The sequence below is a fragment of the Salmo trutta genome, chromosome 2 (genome assembly GCF_901001165.1).
Source record: "Salmo trutta chromosome 2, fSalTru1.1, whole genome shotgun sequence".
Classification (NCBI taxonomy): Eukaryota; Metazoa; Chordata; class Actinopteri; order Salmoniformes; family Salmonidae; genus Salmo; species Salmo trutta.
The window spans coordinates 47,640,655-47,659,212 of record NC_042958.1 but is presented as its reverse complement, the minus strand read 5'-3'; the positions used below and the strand labels follow the sequence as shown (position 1 = coordinate 47,659,212).

The 18,558-nt window shown below is 43.2% G+C and overlaps 1 protein-coding gene across 1 annotated transcript; it reads right to left on the bottom strand.

Moving 5' to 3' along the window:
* Positions 1-955: 955 nt before the first annotated feature.
* Positions 956-15,994, bottom strand: LOC115156176 (dual specificity mitogen-activated protein kinase kinase 4). The gene is made up of 12 exons (XM_029703531.1): positions 15,655-15,994; positions 14,977-15,012; positions 9,409-9,520; positions 8,754-8,928; positions 8,156-8,275; positions 4,604-4,723; positions 4,442-4,493; positions 4,210-4,337; positions 4,023-4,100; positions 3,683-3,831; positions 3,463-3,508; positions 956-3,332 (listed from the first exon to the last, which is right to left on the bottom strand). The coding sequence occupies exons 1-12, from the start codon at positions 15,977-15,979 to the stop codon at positions 3,219-3,221; spliced, it is 1,455 nt and encodes a 484-aa protein (XP_029559391.1). The 5' UTR covers positions 15,980-15,994; the 3' UTR covers positions 956-3,218.
* Positions 15,995-18,558: the final 2,564 nt, after the last annotated feature.

Here is an 18,558-nt window from a genome sequence, read left to right as displayed (position 1 = left end):
CGCACTTTTTATTTTTTTGAGCGCTAAAGGTCCCCAAGCTTCTGCTCATGTGCGGATCACGTTCTGCGCACGTGTTTCTTTACTTTACGCACACATTTGTGTGGTCTCTTTCCCTTCACATTCCGCACTGTCAATCGTGAATGATAATTATTTTAAGTTTTACTGGTGAAACGTCCATGCAGCATCTGTTTTGGCCACATTAGAGAAATATTAGGTGGGGTTTTTGTCTCACAGTAACGTTATAATATGTCATTATATTCGGTTCTGTTATGTAGACTACTATCATTGTGATCTTGCAGACATTATAACTTTATTAAATGAGCACCATTCGCCAGAGTAGCCTGTTCTCTACTAGTAGAGAATAAGCAAATGCCAGAAGCGTCAAGACCTTCAATGCTCTGAAAAAAAAGGTCAGAGGAAAGCCAATCCGTAATTTAACCACCACAGTGCCAATGAGATTGTCTGATGACACCGAAATGCGGAAGAATGTTCAAAGCACTAACTTTGTCTTGGATGATCTATCAGTCAGATTTGGTTCAGTCTCATTGTTATTTGATTTATTTATTTTTTGACCAAACATTTCTCTCAAACAACTTGTTTTTCCTGTTACTTCTTAAATAAACTGTGGCACCCTTGTTTTTAGGATTTCACCCAAGATCAGTTGAGGTTTGTCACCACGCCATTAAGCATTTCCAACAGCCACACAGGTCATGTGCTCCATCCTGATCACCTAATGTTGAGGAATGACTTTCTTTTCTCTTTTTACATCAGAATTTCACATCTGACAAAAAGCTTCCCTGTTGCTTGGCCACTGAACAGCTTTACCATGGTAACCAGTGTTTCCATAGCAGTGCATTACTGTAGAAGAGAAAGCAATAAACTTAAAACACAAATAATCATTGTTTCTGTGTTGTACCTTTGTCTACGACCCAGGTTCACAATACAGCGCTATGTATTTTCTCAATGTGAACTTTATTTTTTACCCTTGATCAATATACAATATAATACTCATTGCCCTTAACATTGTATGATCTATATTATGAACATTCCAATAAATTGCAATTCACCATGTAACCATAAGTGTTCCACATCTCACCTTATAAGAGCTTAGGCTTCTTCAGAGGCGTGCAAAGTTTAGAACTATTCAGATAGAAACGTAATGAATTGAGACGACTTGATTCCGTACTCCACATAACAGGGAATCAGGTCAGGTCTATGCAGTACATTTCTATCCGAATGTTCTGTAAATTTCCTCTCTCCTGAATAAGCTGCTTAAGTACGCAACATTTCTGTACTAAACACTTGTCCCTGACCCCTGGCTTTTCCAAGGGGGGCATTTCATGAAGCACAATTTAGCTTCATGAAATGTTAGCCAGCTACATTTCCTAAACATTCAAAAACAATTGTGTATTTTCTAGTTCTTAATATCACATATGGGACTTACATCTGAAAGTTTATTGAAGTTATCTGGCAAACGCATTGACTGTGCTTAGTGAAACAACCCAGGTTCCAACATAGCGATGCTGAACCCCTGCCGTGCCCCCTCAACACCACAACAGTTTGGTTCACTAGCTAAGGAGCTCCATGACGGGGTGTGTTCCTTTTGCTTCGCTACATTATTATACACTGAACGTGGGTGTCCTGACAAGAGTGACGCCGTGGATTTCTGAGCGTGAAAGAGAGTGACTTCCTCACCTCATCTTTTTATTTAGCCGTTAATTAACTAGGCAAATCAGTTCAGAACAAGTTCTTATTTACAATGACGGCCTACCCCGGCCCTAACCCGGATGACGTTGGGCCAATTGTGTGCCGCCCTATGGGACTCCCGATCACGGCCGGTTGTAACACAGCCTGGGAACGAACCAGGGTCTTTAGTGACGCCTCTAGCACCGCAATGCAGTCCCTTAGGCCACTCGAAACCCAAATACACAACAATCTGCACTGATCAGACTACACAGGATAGGTGAAAGCCTATCAGTAACATCTCTTCAATGTTCACCGTTCTAGGTCTTTCACATCAGTGGAAAAGGGGACAAGAGGATTTCACTGGACACTACTGAGATGCGCCCTACATGTTGCCTAAGGGTTGACGAGGGAAACCTTCCATCAGTGCGAGCCTCGTATCATGGCGAGCGGTCCGAGCCACATGCCGGTTTAATCTATGATTCTGTGTGTGATCAGGAAGGCTGGGCAGCTGAACAGTGCTGTAGTATAACATGACTGTTGTGCGGGTCGGACACTCCTTTTACACAGACAGATGCAGCACTGGCCTGGTCAAGCAATGAAATGTATATCTGACATGTTCAACTTGTGACGTCTTGCAAAGTGATAGGTTTAATAGCTTGGCTATAACTTCATCCACTTTTCAACGTGTGGCAGGTGGAGAACTGTGTCTTAACTGCTTGAGGAGACATTGTCGAGTGCGTCCGTGGTAACAAGTCCTAACTGCTGAACAGAACCGGTGAACAATAGCACACTGTTTTGAGATGTACACATACATATAGATTTACAATCATACTGTACAGATAGCAGAGAACAACATTTGGAGTCATACTGTAAAATTGCATATTAAGAAAATAAAGCCACGTTTACACCATCGATCTGTTTCAGGGAACAATAACTTTTGCATCATCAGACCCCTTCATTTACAATGAGTTAAGGTGCCCACAGCATACTGAGAGATTCGAGTGTCTCGCTCAGACAAGTCTGTCTGCATTACATCTGTTAAAAAAATTCTGACGACGTAGAGGTGAGCACACAAACGCATACATACAACACAGTCCACAATGTACAATCCAAATAGATGACTCTTTCCATAACATCATGAGCGGCACTTTCCAACATGTTTATTTGGTAACATCGATTTTCAAGTATACACCGTATATGGACTTTAAACCGTTTTTTTCCCGAGCACATAAAAAAGATGAACGTTGTGTATATACGTTGAGCCAATTGAATGTCTTCTAGTTTAGCTGTCTGAAGACGGGAGGATAATCTAGATGTTTTTATGGACATTGAACAGGGTGGTGACAAGTATGTGTGTATAATCGTATTGCACAGGGCGATTGGTTTGGAATATGGAATTGTTCTCATGTTCTTTGGAACATGGAAACAAACACCTTGATACTATAGTAACTGTGGGCACGGGATGTCATGCGTTGTACCGATTCCTCCCCCCCCCCCGTTGCGTGTGTCACCGTGCAAAGTGTCCCCCCCCGTCAGTCCACATACATAGGGGAGATGGGGGAGGCAGGGATCTGGTCCAGGATGCGACACACGTAGCTGGCCACGTCCACAAACCTCTCCTCGTACATCAAGATGAACGGGTGTTTCTGTAGGAGACGAACATTACCTCAGCCACATAGAAACTAGGTCAAGCTTTACTGTTGCCCGCATAGCAGTCAATACACAGTGAAATCCACAAACAACATCAAGTCCCAACATAGAAAGACACAAACTTACCAAGAGCTCCTTGTACTTGGGCCGTTTTGACTCATCCTTTGTGAGGCTGTAGAACAAGAGAAGAAGCAATTGGCAAGACAACAGAAAGAGCAATGATGCCATTTCACCATTCTACTAGGAGAGGGCAGCAAAAACCAATGGTGAATCCTCTAGGGTGAGAGTCTAATAGCATGTCCACTGGAGGGAGTGGTAGACTGCTTTCACCAGAGGTGATGCTCACCATAAATTGACAAAGTTGATGAACTTGGGGGAGAACTGTCTGTCCTCAGAGTTGCAGAGCTGCGGCGGCTCGCCCTTCACCACCTGGGTCAGCTGATCAAACACGCTATTCCACTTGGGGTACGGGAATCTGCCGGTGGCCAACTCATACTGAAGACACACAGAAATGTAATTACTCATCGACTACCACCAACAAGGGTTTAGAAATAGTTAGATTGTGTATTTCTTAGTGTACAAATTGTTATCAATAACAGTGCAGCTAGGTTATAACATAGTAAACCTGTTTTTCCCCATTGGAGGCCATCAAATCAATATATGAATTAACTGAATTAAATAACTACCAGGGTGATCCCCAAACTCCACACGTCAGATCGGACGTCGTAGCCTTGTCTGGAAGCACTGGGGTCTATCCTCTCCGGCTGGGCAACAGGAAAAGAACAACTTAACCACGATATACCAGACAATTCAGGAACTGAATCCTAGCTTGACATTTTAGTGAGAATTTCGCCAAAAATGTACATGACTTACTGCCATGTAGGGTCTGCAGCCTGCGTCTCTGGTCTTGGCTATAGAGTCCACCAGCTGACCACTGATGCCAAAGTCACACAGTTTGATGTTGCCGTTACGGTCCATGAGAATGTTGGAAGGTTTGATGTCTGTAAGAACACAAACATACTCACGTTTTAGACTTCATGCACCACACATAGTTGGAATTTGCATAAATATGGCCAAACTCTAAAAGATGTATCTGACAACTTACCTCTGTGAATTATTTTCAAGTTTTCTTTTAAGTGGTTCAGCGCTTTAACGGTCTATAAAGAAACAAACAAACACATTTCATTACAATCTGTGACCAACAACTGCATTCATATAAATATGTTATAAACAGATTATAGTTACAGAAAATAAAATAACCACTCACTGCTAATGTAATTTTGCCTAATATTTCCTCTGGAATGACGTCATCTAACGAACAATATACATATTTGTAGAATTTGTCGAATGAGGTAGACATTAGTTCCATACATATCCAACAGTCGCCCTAAAGAGAAAGAAATGTCATTATTGATCACAAGTGTGCCACATTGTAACAAAACAATATATCCAGCCACCACCCAGTCCAGACCAAATATTTGAAAATTACTACTGCCCCAGAACTGAACCTGTCTAATTAGTTATTCTCACCTTTCTGACGAGAACTCTGTATAACTGGACGATATATACAGAACTAACATGCACTGTATACACAAAAGTATGTGGACATCCCTTAAAATGTGTGGATTAGGCCATTTCAGCCACACCCGTTGCTGACAGATGTATAAAATCAAGCATAACAGCCATGCAAACTCCATAGACAAACATTGGCAGTTGAATGGCCTTACTGAAGAGCTCAGTGACTTTCAAAGTGGCACCGTCATAGGATGCCACCTTTCCAACAAGTCAGTTTGTCAAATTTCTGCCCTACTAGATCTGCCCCGGTCAACTGTAAGTACTGTTATTGTAAAGTGGAAATATCTAGGAGCAACAATGGCTCAGCCGCAAAGTGGTAGGCCACACAATCTCACAGAACAGGACCACCAAGTGCTGAAGCGCATGGTGTGTAAAAGTTGTATGTCCCCGGTTGCAACACTCAGTACCGAGTTCCAAACTGCCTCTGGAAGCAACGTCAACACAATAACTGTTTGTCGGGAGCTTCATGAAATGGGTTTCCATGGCCGAGCAGCCGCACACAAGTTTAAGATCACAATGCACAATGCCAAGCGTGATGAATCAAGCTTCACCATTTGGCAGCCCAACGGACGAATCTGGTTTGGCAGATGCCAGGAGAACCTTACCTGTCGAATGCATAGTGCCAACTGTAAAATCTGATGGAGGAGGAATAATGGTCTGGGGCTGTTTTTCATGGTTCGGGCCCCTTAGTTCCAGTGAAGGGAAATCTTAATGCTACAGTATACAATGACATTCTATGCGATTCTGTGCTTCCAACTTTGTGGCAACAGTTTGAGGAAGGCCCTTTCCTGTTTCAGCATGACAATGCGCCCATGCACAAAAAGAGGTCCATACAGAAATGGTTTGTTGAGATTGGTGTGGAAGAATTTGACTGGCCTAAACAGAGCCCTGATCTCACTACTTTTGGTCAATTAGTGTATAACCGCAACATTTACATTTAAGTCATTTAGCAGACGCTCTTATCCAGAGCGACTTACAAATTGGTGCATTCACCTTATGATATCCAGTGGAACAACCACTTTACAATAGTGCATCAACATGCAACAATTAACGATTTTACTGAGTTACAGTTCATATAAAGGAAATCAGTCAATTGAAATATTTTTTTTACCTTTATTTAACTAGGCAAGTCCGTTAAGAACAAATTCTTATTTTAAATGACGACCTGTGAACAGTGGGTTAACTGCCTTGTTCAGGGACAGAACGACAGATTTTTACCTTGTCACCTCGGGGATTCGATCTTGCAAGCTTTCAGTTGCTAGTCCAACGCTCTAACCCCTAAGCTACCTGCCGCCCGCAAATAAAATCAGTAGGCCCTAATCTATGGACTTCACATGACTGGGCAGGGGTGGAGCTGGCAGGGGCGGAGCCATGGGTGGGCATAGGCCCATCCACTGGGAAGCCAGGCCCAGCCAATCGAAATGAGTTTTTCCCCACAAAAGAGCTTTATCATAGACAGAAATACTCCTCAGTTTCACCTGGTGGCTGGTCTCAGTCTGCGGTTGTGACGCCGGTTGGACGTACTACCAAATTCTTGATAAACGACTTGATGTGGCTTATGGTAAGAAATTAACATTCAATTCTCTGCCAAAAGCTCTGGTGGTCATTCCTGCAGTCAGCATGCCAATTGCACGCTCCCTCAAAACCTGAGACATCTGTGGCACTGTGTGACAAAACTGCACATTTTAGAGTGGCCTTTAATTGTCCCCAGCACAATGTGCACTTGTGTAATGATCATGGAGGATGGATTATCTTGACAAAGGCTCACTAACAAGGATGCAAACAAATTTATGCACAAAATCTGATAGAAATAAGATTTTGTGCATATGGAACATTTCTGTGAACTTTTATTTCAGCGCATGAAACATGGGACCAAGGCTTTACGTGTTGCGTTAATATTTTTGTTCTCTATAGAAACAGTCACTACTCCTAATATATAATATACAGTCATGTAGGTATTGAAACATGTACTGTAGATATTATATTAACCGATGACACAGTCTCGCTTACACTCCACACTGCCCTCTCCCACCTGGATAAGAGGAACACCTGAGAATGTTGTTCATTGACTCAAGCTCAGCGTTCAACACCATAGTGCCCTCCAAGCTTGGGACTTAACACCTCCCTCTGCAACTGGATCCTGGACTTCCTGACGGGCTGCCCCTAGGTGGTAAGGGTAGGTAACAACACATCTGCCACGCTGATCATCAACACAGGGGCCCCTCAGGGGTGCGTGCTCAGTCCCCTCCTGTACTCCCTGTTCACACATGACTCCATGGCCAGGCACGACTCCAACACCATCATTAAGTGTGCAGACGACACGATAGCGGTAGGCCTGATCATCGACGACGATGAGACTACCTACAGGGAGGAGGTCAGAGACCTGGCAGTGTGGTGCCAGGACAAGAACCTTTCCCTCAACGTCAGCAAGACAAAGGAGCTGAACGTGGACTAAAGGAAACTGAGGGCAGAGCACGCCCCCATTCACATTGATGGGGCTGTAGTGGAGCAGGTCGAGAGCTTCAAGTTAAGCTGTCTCCACATCACTAAGGAATTAACATGGTCCACACACACCAACACAGTCGTGAAGAAGACACAACAATGCCTCAGGAAGCAAAAAAAATATTTGGCATGGGCCTTCAGATCCTCAAAAAGTACTACAGCTGCACCATTGAGAGCATCTTGACTGTCTGCATCACCACTTGGTATAGCAACTGTTCGGTATCCGACCACAAGGTGCTACAGAGGGTAGTGCGTACGAGCTCCCCGCCATCAAGGAGCTCTATACCAGACGTGTCAGAGGAAGCCACCCAAGTCATAGACTGTTCTCTCTGCTACCGCACAGCAAGCGGTACCGATGCACCAAGTCTGGAACCAATAGGACCAGGAACAGCTTCAAATAGCTACCTGGACTATCTGCATTGAACCCCCTTTGCACTAACTCTTTAGACTCATCACATACGCTGCTGCTGATGTTTTATCTATCCTGCCTAGTCACTTTATCCCTACCTATATGTACTTATCTACCTCAATTACCTCGTACCCCTGTCCATGGACTCGGTACTGATAACCCATGTATATAGCCAAGTTATTGTTAGTCATTGTGTATTTATTCCTTGTCTTATTATTCCTCTTTTGTTCTCTCTGCGTTGTTGTGGAAGGGCCCGTCAGTAAGCATTACTGTTAGTCCACACCTGTTGTTTACGAAGCATGTGACAAATAAAATGTGATTTGACAGTCTCACCTCTCTGAAGAGAGCTCCGTAGAACTGAACGATGTAGAGACAGTCACTACTCCTCATTACCACGTCTAGATCCATCAGCAGCTGCTTCTGCTCCTTCTCATCCACCGTGGAGCGGATCCTCTGAGGGGGGGACAGAGACGACAACAACAACAGGTGTTCAGCAGAAATAGAGGAAACTATTAACAGCTCAGAGATCAGTTTATAGCGCGTCCTAGTCGTCACCTGATGAAGACCATTAAAAACACTGTTGTATGACTAGGTCTACCATCCACCAAGAACCAAGACAATATTTTACCAGGTCTCATACTTGTTATGCACCATCCTTGAGATGCGCTCATTTTTCTCCCCATTGTCGTGATATCCAATTGTGATCCACTACAATCTTGCCTCATCGCTGCAACTACCCAACGGGATTGGGAGAGGCGAAAGTCGAGTCATGCGTCCTCGAAAAATGACCCGCCAAACCGCGCTCCTCAACACCCGCCCTCTTAACCCAAATCAATCTGATTTACGAGGTGCGTAGACTACAGTATATCAACGTTAGTATTCAACTTGGAACGTCTCAGTCAGTGAGGATGAGAGCAGCTGGTGTGGTCACCTTGACGGCCATGATCTGTCCACTGGGTTTGTGCTGCATCTGGTTGACGGAGCCATAGGCCCCACGGCCAATCTCCCCCAGGTCCCTCAGGTCCTCGGCCGTGAAGTCACAGGCATTCTCCGTAGAAATCTTCAGCTTCCCCGACGACTCGATACTGTGTGTCCTCATACGCTCTCTGTAGGGGAGGGTGAGGAGGAAGAGGATGGAGGAGAAAGTGAGGTAAAGAGATGTGGGGAAGGATGAAGACAGGGTGAGAGAGGGGGGAGGTGGAAAAGAGGAATAGAGAAGAAAAAGAGGAAACAGAGAGAGAATGAAGAGAGTGTTTTGGGGGCAGAAGGGAGCATCATACATACACAAGGAAGTGATTTCTAACCCACCTCGTTCCTTTACAATCATAACGTCTTGGTTTCTTCCTCAATAGCAGAGCAGACCACACTGAAGAAGAGACTGAAGATGCTGACTAATCCTGCACAGCCATTTTACTGTATTCTCAGAGTCTTAAACACTATTCCTTCACACAGACAGTATCCTACAGGCCGTGTGAAGATGTTTCTCTACAACAATAAAACCAAACAGAAATACATAACCTGTTAGAAAGCTAAGGATTATCAGGTCTCTAAGTGTGCATTTCTGATCCGCTCTCCACAGCACTTACATGTGTGGGTTCTGGAAGGAGGGGGCAGTTGAAGGTGAGGGGTTGAGGGGCAACCTGGTAGCTGGCTTCACTGAAGGGTTGGCGAAGTTCAGCTTCAGGGCTTTACGTTTACCTGACAGAGAGACGCAGGAGAAAACAGTTTGTAAACAACATATGCTGGTTAGGGAACAAGGGAGACCAGGTAACGCTACATTGGTGAATGGGACATATAGTTATGATTCTATGGGGATGGAACCGAATAGGATGTATGACCATGGAATAAGTATATTTCACAATATGAAACCGTTTTCAGGACTGTATCATAAAGTGAGACCAATAATCATGTTTCCATCAACAGTTTTCACACGAGTAAACTCAAAAGTATTTTTTTAAATCATGAGAGATGGGATGGAAACAGGAAGTTTTGGTATAATTTTATAAATGCCAACAGATAATTTGTTCGTTTGACACGTTGGGATCATTTTGTGTCTGTAAAATTTGTTATGCAAGAAATGGTGGTGGAAACGCCTTAATGCACAAACATTGATGTAAAGACCATCATATCAAAGTAAACTTGGAATCACGCGATGATATGATGTGGTCCTCCCACTACTACAACAATGCAGTTTATTAGGCTACAGATGAAAGTGCACGGTGATCTTGATGCTCCAATAAATATCGAGGGTTTGATTCTGGTGATGTCATTATTGACGCTTGAGTTCCTTTTGACAGTCTTATCCATAATAATCTCAGTATGTAGACTAGCTTACACACACGTGCCAAGACCATTTGCTATTTAAAGCTATTTAACGCAACAGTTTGTGACAAAATTATTGGTAGAATTGAAAAAGTGTTGGAGACATTTATTCAGTACATGAAAACTTAAGTGAAATATGACATTTGTCATCTGTCATTTGGCACTGTCATCACGCACTGAATTTTATCTGCAACAAGTTTGGTGGAAATACCACTAGTGGCAAAATTCACATTTTTTAATGCGGATATTAGAATTTTCACATGAAAATCTCTCACTAACTGGATGGAAACTTAGCTATTGAGAACCATTTCAATAAAAACTAGTAAGCCACAAACTCCACTAAGTCATGTAACCAGAAGTCGCTGAGAGTTGAGTTTCAGTGTAATTTAAGTTGAATTACAGTACATTAAAGTACCAGTGATGTTTCAGGAGACTGGAAATAATTATTACAGCTACAGACCATTCGGAAAGTATTCAGACCCATTGACTTTTTCCACATTTTGTTAGTTTACAGCCTTATTCTAAAATGGATGAAAAAATATATTTTCCTCATTAATCGACAAACAATGCCATAATGACAAAGCAAAAACAGTTTAGACATTTTTGCAAATGTATTAAAAAGTTTATATAAAAATTTTTTTACATTTACATAAGTATTCAGACCCTTTACTCTGTACTTTGTTGAAGCACCTTTGGCAGCGATTACAGCCGAGTCTTCTTGGGTATAACACTACAAGCTTGGCACATCTGTATTTGGGGAGTTTCTCCCATTCGTCTCTGCAGATCCTCTCAAGCTCTGTCAGGTTGGATGGGGAACGTCGCTGCACAGCTATTTTCAGGTCTCTCCAGAGATGTTCGATTGGGTTCAAGTCTGGGCTCTGGCTGGGCCACTCAAGGACATTCAGAGAATTGTCTCGAAGCCACTCCAGTGTTATCTTGGCTGTGTGCTTAGGGTCATTGTCCTGTTGGAAGGTGAACCTTTGCCCCAGTCTGAGGTCCTGAGCGCTCTGGAGCAGGTTTCCATCAAGGATCTCTCTGTACTTTCTCCGTTCATTTTTCCTCGATCCTGATTAGTCTCCCAGTCCCTGCCACTGAAAAACATCCCCACAGCATAATGCTGCCACCACCATGCTTCACCGTAGGGATAGTGCCAGGTTTCCTCCAGATGTGGCGCTTGGCATTCAGGCCAAAGGAGTTCAATTTTGGTTTCATCAGACAAGAGAATCTTGTCCTTCCCCCGGGCGGCCAGCTCAAGGAAGAATCTTGGTGGTTTCAAACTTCTTCCATTTAAGAATGATGGAGGCCACTGTGTTCTTGGGGAACTTCAATGCTGCAGACATTTTTTGGTACCCTTCCCCAGATCTGTGCCTCGACACAATCCTGTCTCGGAGCTCTACAGACATTTCCTTCGACCTCATGGCTTGGTTTTTGCTCTGACATTCACTGTCAACTGTGGGACCTTATATAGACAGGTGTGTGCCTTTCCAAATCATGTCCAATCAATTGAATTTACCACAGGTGGACTCCAAGTTGTAGAAACATCTCAAGGATGATCAATGTAAACAGGATGCACCTGAGATCAATTTCGAGTCTCATAGCAAAGGTTCTGAATACTTATGTAAATAGGGTACTTCTGTTTTTGATTAGCAAAAACGTATAAACTGTTTTCACTTTGCCATTATGGGGTATTGTGTGTAAATTGAACATTTTAATTGAATACATTTTAGAATAAGGCTGTAACGTAACAAAATGTGAAAAAGGGAAGGGGTCTGAATACTTTCCGAAGTCACTGTATATCAATGTGTCATCATTACCCAATGCTCAGAGAGAGACCGTCTCCCCATACCTTTCAGGCTTGGAGTTTGCCGGGTATTGACAGAACACAAACATTTCTGCATTATAAACATAAGCAAAGTGCCCATAAATACAGAGGTTCCCAATTACCAGAAAATGCAGACAACGCCAGCATGTTGATACTAATAACAAGTATAACATTAACCCAACATGATTTGATTGCATTGTAAACCTGTATGCATCCCATAGTTTATGTTTTCATTGTGCAGTAGCTACAGTAATAGACTTGTCAAAGAGGACACCTACCAACACCCTCAAACATTGACTTCCAAACGAGACGGCAAGATATTTTTTTAATTTTACCTTTATTTAACTAGGCAAGTCAGTTAAGAACAAATTCTTATTTTACAATGATGGCCTAGGAAAAGTGGGTTAACTACCTTGTTCAGGGGCAGAACGACTGATTTTTACCTTGTCAGCTCGGGGATTCGATCTTGCAACCTTTCGGTTACTCTAACCACTAGGCTACCTGCCGCCCCACAATATCAACTATTCCGCACTAGCATAGTAGATATCTGTTGACTCTTTAAGAAGTGCTCAATTTGACTATCATGGTCTTGTATCAGGCTTATATGTAACAAAATAACTGTTAAGTACTCCACTAGATGATAATGTTGAGGATGAGATGGGAAAGTGTCGAGGTCTTCTTGGACAGAGAACAGTGGCCTACAGGGCCAAATTAGAGGTGCAGTACTAGTGGTAACCTTTAACCATATGCCCAGGTGCATATAGGTCCTCATGAAAAAATAAAGGAGAGAGCAACACACTCTAGGAGCTCAGATACAATCATTTAATAACCAACGTTTGGACAGACAAGCTGTCTTCATCAGGGTATAATGACAAACACTGCGAGTCACTAGTTTATATTGCGTCAAAGGACACACACAGGTGTCTGTAATCATGGCCAGGTGGGGCTTGATATCATTGGTTAATTTACCGATATAGAATATATAAAACGCATGAATGGATAGCATACGATCATAGATACAATTTAGCTACATAGGCCTACAAACATTTACAATGAATAGCAAAATCACAAGAACGGCTTCAGATCAAAGTCTACGTTTAAATGAAAGATCCAGGCAGCCTCTCGTTTTAACAATAAACTGTTGAGGTCACCCCCTCTCCTAGGGAGGGTGACGTGTTTGATGCCGATATAATGTAGGGACGAAATCGAGTGGTTCGCTTCCAAAAAGTGGGCCGCAGCTGAGTACGTCAAGTTTTTGCACCTAATGGTGCTCCGAGATTCATACATTTTATTTGCTCTTTGTTTTACCCACAAATTATTTTACCAGAAGGACAAGTTCTAAGATAAGTAACTCTGACATTTCTGCCCCGTGAGAATACGACCAAGGGAGGGTTCCAAAAACACACTACCGATACTGTCTTCGGATCTTAGAATGTGCCAATGTTTGAACGATTCCCTTAATTTGTTCAGAGCACTTTGCATAGCGGGTAGTAAGAACACAAGAATGATTATTTTTGCGATACTGTCCTTGAAAGAGATCATGTCTTGATTTATTTTGGATTTTCTCAATGGCGGTATTAATCTGACCATTTTTGTACACCCTCTATTTGATTTTTTTTTGCATCTCTGACATATTTCTGTCGAAATCAGATTGTTTTTTGCTAATTCTTTTGATTCGACAGAATTGGCAGTAGGGCAAACTGTTTTTCAAGGGATGCGGGTGACAACTATCAGCCCTCAACAAACTGTTACGATCAGTAGGTTTCCTGTAAAGATCAGCGTATAGAACATTATCCTCACACAAAATCAGAAGATCAAGGACACTGATTTGACGTGTGTCAGATTGCATAGTAAATCTCAGATGCTCAGAATAAGAGATAAGAAAAGCATGGAATTGCCTGGAGTTGTTTTGCAGTAGCCCTACTAGTGGTCCATTTAACCATTATGCCCAGGTGCAAATGGGTCCTCACCCAAACCAATGCTCCACCGTGGATTAGATTAGTCAACACAGAATAGTGGACCTACAGCCCACTAGCAGAGAATCACACAGACTGGATCTCAATAGTCTAGAGTGGCTTCCACTCCTTGTCTCCTCTCCTTTGCGGCTCTGACAACACATACTAGGTAAAAGAGATACGGTCGATACCAACCAAGTATTTGCTTTTACCTGTCCAGTCATTGCAAATGGATGAAAGGAGACAGAGAGAGGAAGCCACTTTCGAATATTGAGATGCACCCACAGAGAGAGAGGGTTGGTGTGCTTACGAGAGTGTGTTAGTGGGTATAATTTGTGAAATGTTCCAACAGGAATCTGTTCCAAAAACTTCGTAAATAACAAGGTTGTATAGCGGCAGAATAAAATACCGGGTAGGGAGTGTGCTAACTCATAAAGTTTTTAACTCACCACGTTTATTCCGAAAAATGTCTGTCTTCACTCTGGTAGCCTATGGACAAACATTAAGAATAAGCTACGTGGTGAGTTGATGCCTATACGGCAGCTAGTTAGCTAGGTGAATTGATCAGGCAACTTTGTATGCGTTGTTAATTGGCAACCTTGTACTTTAAGAAGTTTTTGGAACAGATTCCTGTTGGAACGTTCCACAAATTATACCCACCCTATCTGAAACCCTAAAGTAGGGAGAGAGAGAGATCTTCCTGTTGTCTGGTCATTATATAACCTGGATGGAAGTCATCAATGTACTATGACTGTGCAACCCTAGCTTTCAAGGACAAGTGAGAGCTGGCTATGTTATTTATGCTACCCTACACATATTTGGCTGTCTCATATACAATAATTTATATTCAGTAGCTATGGAATGGTGGCAAATTTCTAACATGGAACCCGTACCAATTCATGGAAACACTCAATGTAATACAGAATGAGGAAATCAAACACAAAAGATAAATGGGGAGGGAAACAATGGTGAATCATATTCCACTATGATCAACAGAATATCACATCAACCTAGTAATATTCTACTGAAATCTTAGAAATAAAAATAAAAAGTACCTGTTTCGTTTTGACACCTCCAGCACGTGTTGCTTTCTGAAATGTTTAAAAAATAAAAGAGTTGAAACTGGACATTTCCCGACAGACATACACGAAGTACATAGTAGATAGCACCAATACTGATCACAGATTGCGACATAATACGATGTCACTCAAAATATACCACTGACAGTTAACATTTCAATGCCAATTATGTCTCATTGTTTAAAAAGGTAAAATATATATTTGAAAACAAAGTAATTTAAAGGTTATTATCTACATATAGTGTAATTAATTTAGTAACAATACAGTAATAAATACGTAGGTTTTGTGAAAGGGGAAACATCTATCTGGTACTAGGCCTTGGGTTTCGTTGTGCATGTAGCAGCTAACATCGGTTGATATAAACTCAATTGCAGTGGAACATCCATAACTACAATGCAACAGTTTTCAGTTGGTGCGTTTACATAACAGCGGTTGTAACATTGTTACAGTACACTTCGCAGAAAATCACAATGTTGCAACAAATGGCCGGCGTGCTACATTTAGCAGAATATATAGTTAGCTACACTGCATCTCTGCTATGTAGCTTAGCCTCGGGGCAATGGTAGTTAGGCTAGCCAAGTCATGTTTTTCAACAGCTAACGTTTAATAGCTCTGATCAACTTGAAAATAGACATTTAGGGCATCTGGTCTAACCTTGCATGCTGCTGACGGTGGTCATGTGTTGTGTTTGCGGGTGATGGTGGTGCGAGGTGGATCCTGCAATGTTGCTGTTTCCGCTGGAGGTTGTTGAATTGCTGTTGGAACTGGGAGTCGCCATTGTTGTGTTCGATTCCAGCAGCGCTGAGGCTGCAATGCAGGCAGAGCAAACTTCGCCCTCTCTCTCTCTCCACACGGGACACTGCGCCAGCGAGCGCAGCACAGCATAGACGGCCACGTCTATGGATGGGCTATGGGCGTCCCGGGCCAAGTCACGGAAGTCTGTGCGTAACAGGTTACGCCAGAAAGGAAAGGTTTCCATTGGGCTGGTATGGGACGCCAAGCTTCAACTTTGGGCATTGCACATACTGTGGAGGCTACTGGAGCAACCATATTTGAGGATTCTAGTTGATATGGCTAGAGGGAAGGCTATGTACATAAATAATTTATTGAATGGGGGTAATGGAGACATTGTAAGGTTGGCCCAGCAGTAGAGGGGTTGTAAGTAGGCTAATGCGTGAGCAGAGGCGAACTGGCCATCTGGCATTTCGGGGCAAATGTCAGATGGGCTGGCCCATTTGTAGCACCTAGGGCCTGTCTAACTATTTGTTGTTGTTGTTGCAAAATCAAATCAAATGTATTGGTCACATACACATGTTTAGCTGATGTTATTGCAGGTGTAGTGAAATGCTTGTGCTTCTAGCTCCCACAGTGCAGTAATATCTAACAAGTGATATCTAACAGTTTCACAACATATTTTTTCTTTTTTATTATTATTATTATTATTTATTTCACCTTTATTTGACCAGGTAGGCCAGTTGAGAACAAGTTCTCATTTACAACTGCGACCTGGCCAAGATAAAGCAAAGCAATGCGACAAAAACAACAACACAGAGTTACACATAAACAAACGTACAGTCAATAACACAATAGAAAAATCTATGTACAGTGTGTGCAAATGTAACAGAGTAGGGAGGTAAGGCAATAAATAGGCCATAGAGGCAAAATAATAAACCTATATCTATCCTACCCTGCCTTTCTAAGGTCTTCGAAAGCCAAGTTAACAAACATATTACCAACCATTTCGAATCCCACCGTACCTTCTCCGCTATGCAATCTGGTTTCAGAGATGGTCATGGGTGCACCTCAGCCACGCTCAAGGTCCTAAATGACATCATAACCGCCATCGATAAGAGACATTACTGTGCAGCCGTATTCATCGACCTGGCCAAGGCTTTCGACTCTGTCAATCACTACATTCTTATTGGCAGACTCAACAGCCTTGGTTTCTCAAATGATTGCCTCGCCTGGTTTACCAACTCAAATCAAATCAAAGTTTATTTGTCACGTGCGCCGAATACAACAGGTGTAGACCTTACAGTGAAATGCTTACTTACAGGCTCTAACCAATAGTGCGGAAAAAAAAGGTATGTGTGTGTAGGTAAGTAAAGAAATAAAACAACAGTAAAAAGGGCACACAATGCAAATAGTCCGGGGAACCATTTGATTGCCTGTTCAGGAGTCTTATGGCTTGGGGGTAAAAACTGTTGAGAAGCCTTTTTGTCCTAGACTTGGCACTCCGGTACCGCTTGCCATGCGGTAGGAGAGAGAACAGTCTATGACTGGGGTGGCTGGGGTCTTTGACAATTTTCAGGGCCTTCCTCTGACACCGCCTGGTGTAGAGGTCCTGGATGGCAGGCAGCTTTGCCCCAGTGATGTACTGGGCTGTACGCACTACCCTCTGAAGTGCCTTGCGGTCGGAGGCCAAGCAATTGCCGTACCAGGCAGTGATGCAACCGGTCAGGATGCTCTCGATGTTGCAGCTGTAGAACATTTTGAGGATCTGAGGACCCATGCCAAGTCTTGTCATGCCCTCTTCATGACTGTCTTGGTGTGCTTGGACTATGTTAGTTTGTTGGTGATGTGGACGCCAAGGAACTTGAAGCTCTCAATCTGCTCCACTACAGACCCGTCGATGAGAATGGGGCGTGCTCAATCCTCCTTTTTCTGTAGTCCACAATCATCTCCTTTGTCTTGATCACGTTGAGGGAGAGGTTGTTGTTCTTGCACCACATGGTCAGGTCTCTGACCTCCTCCCTATAGGCTGTCTCACTGTTGTCGGTGATCAGGCCTACCACTGTTGTGTCATCAGCAAACTTAATGATGGTGTTGGAGTCGTGCCTGGTCATGCAGTCATGAGTGAACAGGGAGTACAGGAGTAGACTGAGTATGCACGCCTGAGGGGCCCCCGTGTTGAGGATTAGTGTGGCGGCTGTGATGTTACCTACCCTTACCACCTGGGGGCGGCCCGTCAGGAAATCCAGGATCCAGATGCAGAGGGAGGTGTTAAGTCCCAGGGTCCTTAGCTTAGTGATGAGCTTCGAGGGCACTATGGTGTTGAACACTGAGCTGTAGTCAATGAATAGCATTCTCACATAGGTGTTCCTTTTGTCCAGGTGTGAAAGGGCAGTGTGGAGTGCAATAGAGATTGCATCATCTGTGGATCTGTTGGGGCGGTATGCAAATTGGAGTGGGTCTAGGGTGTCAGGTAAGGTGTAGTTGATAATTACCCTTAAATAGCCTCTCAAAGCACTTCATGATGACAGAAGTGAGTCCTATGGGGCGATATTCATTTAGTTCAGTTAGCTTTGCTTTCTTGGGTACAGGAACAGTGGTGGACATCTTGAATCAAGTGGGGACATCAGATTGGGATAGAGAGAGAGTGAATATGTCCGTAAACACTCCAGCCAGCTGTTCTGCGCATTCTCTGAGGACCCGGCTAGGGATGCCGTCTGGGCCGGCAGCCTTGCGAGGGTTAACATGCTTAAAGGTCACGTCGGCCACGGAGAACACGATCCCACAGTCCTTGGGAGCGGGCCACGTCAGTGGCACTGTGTTAAG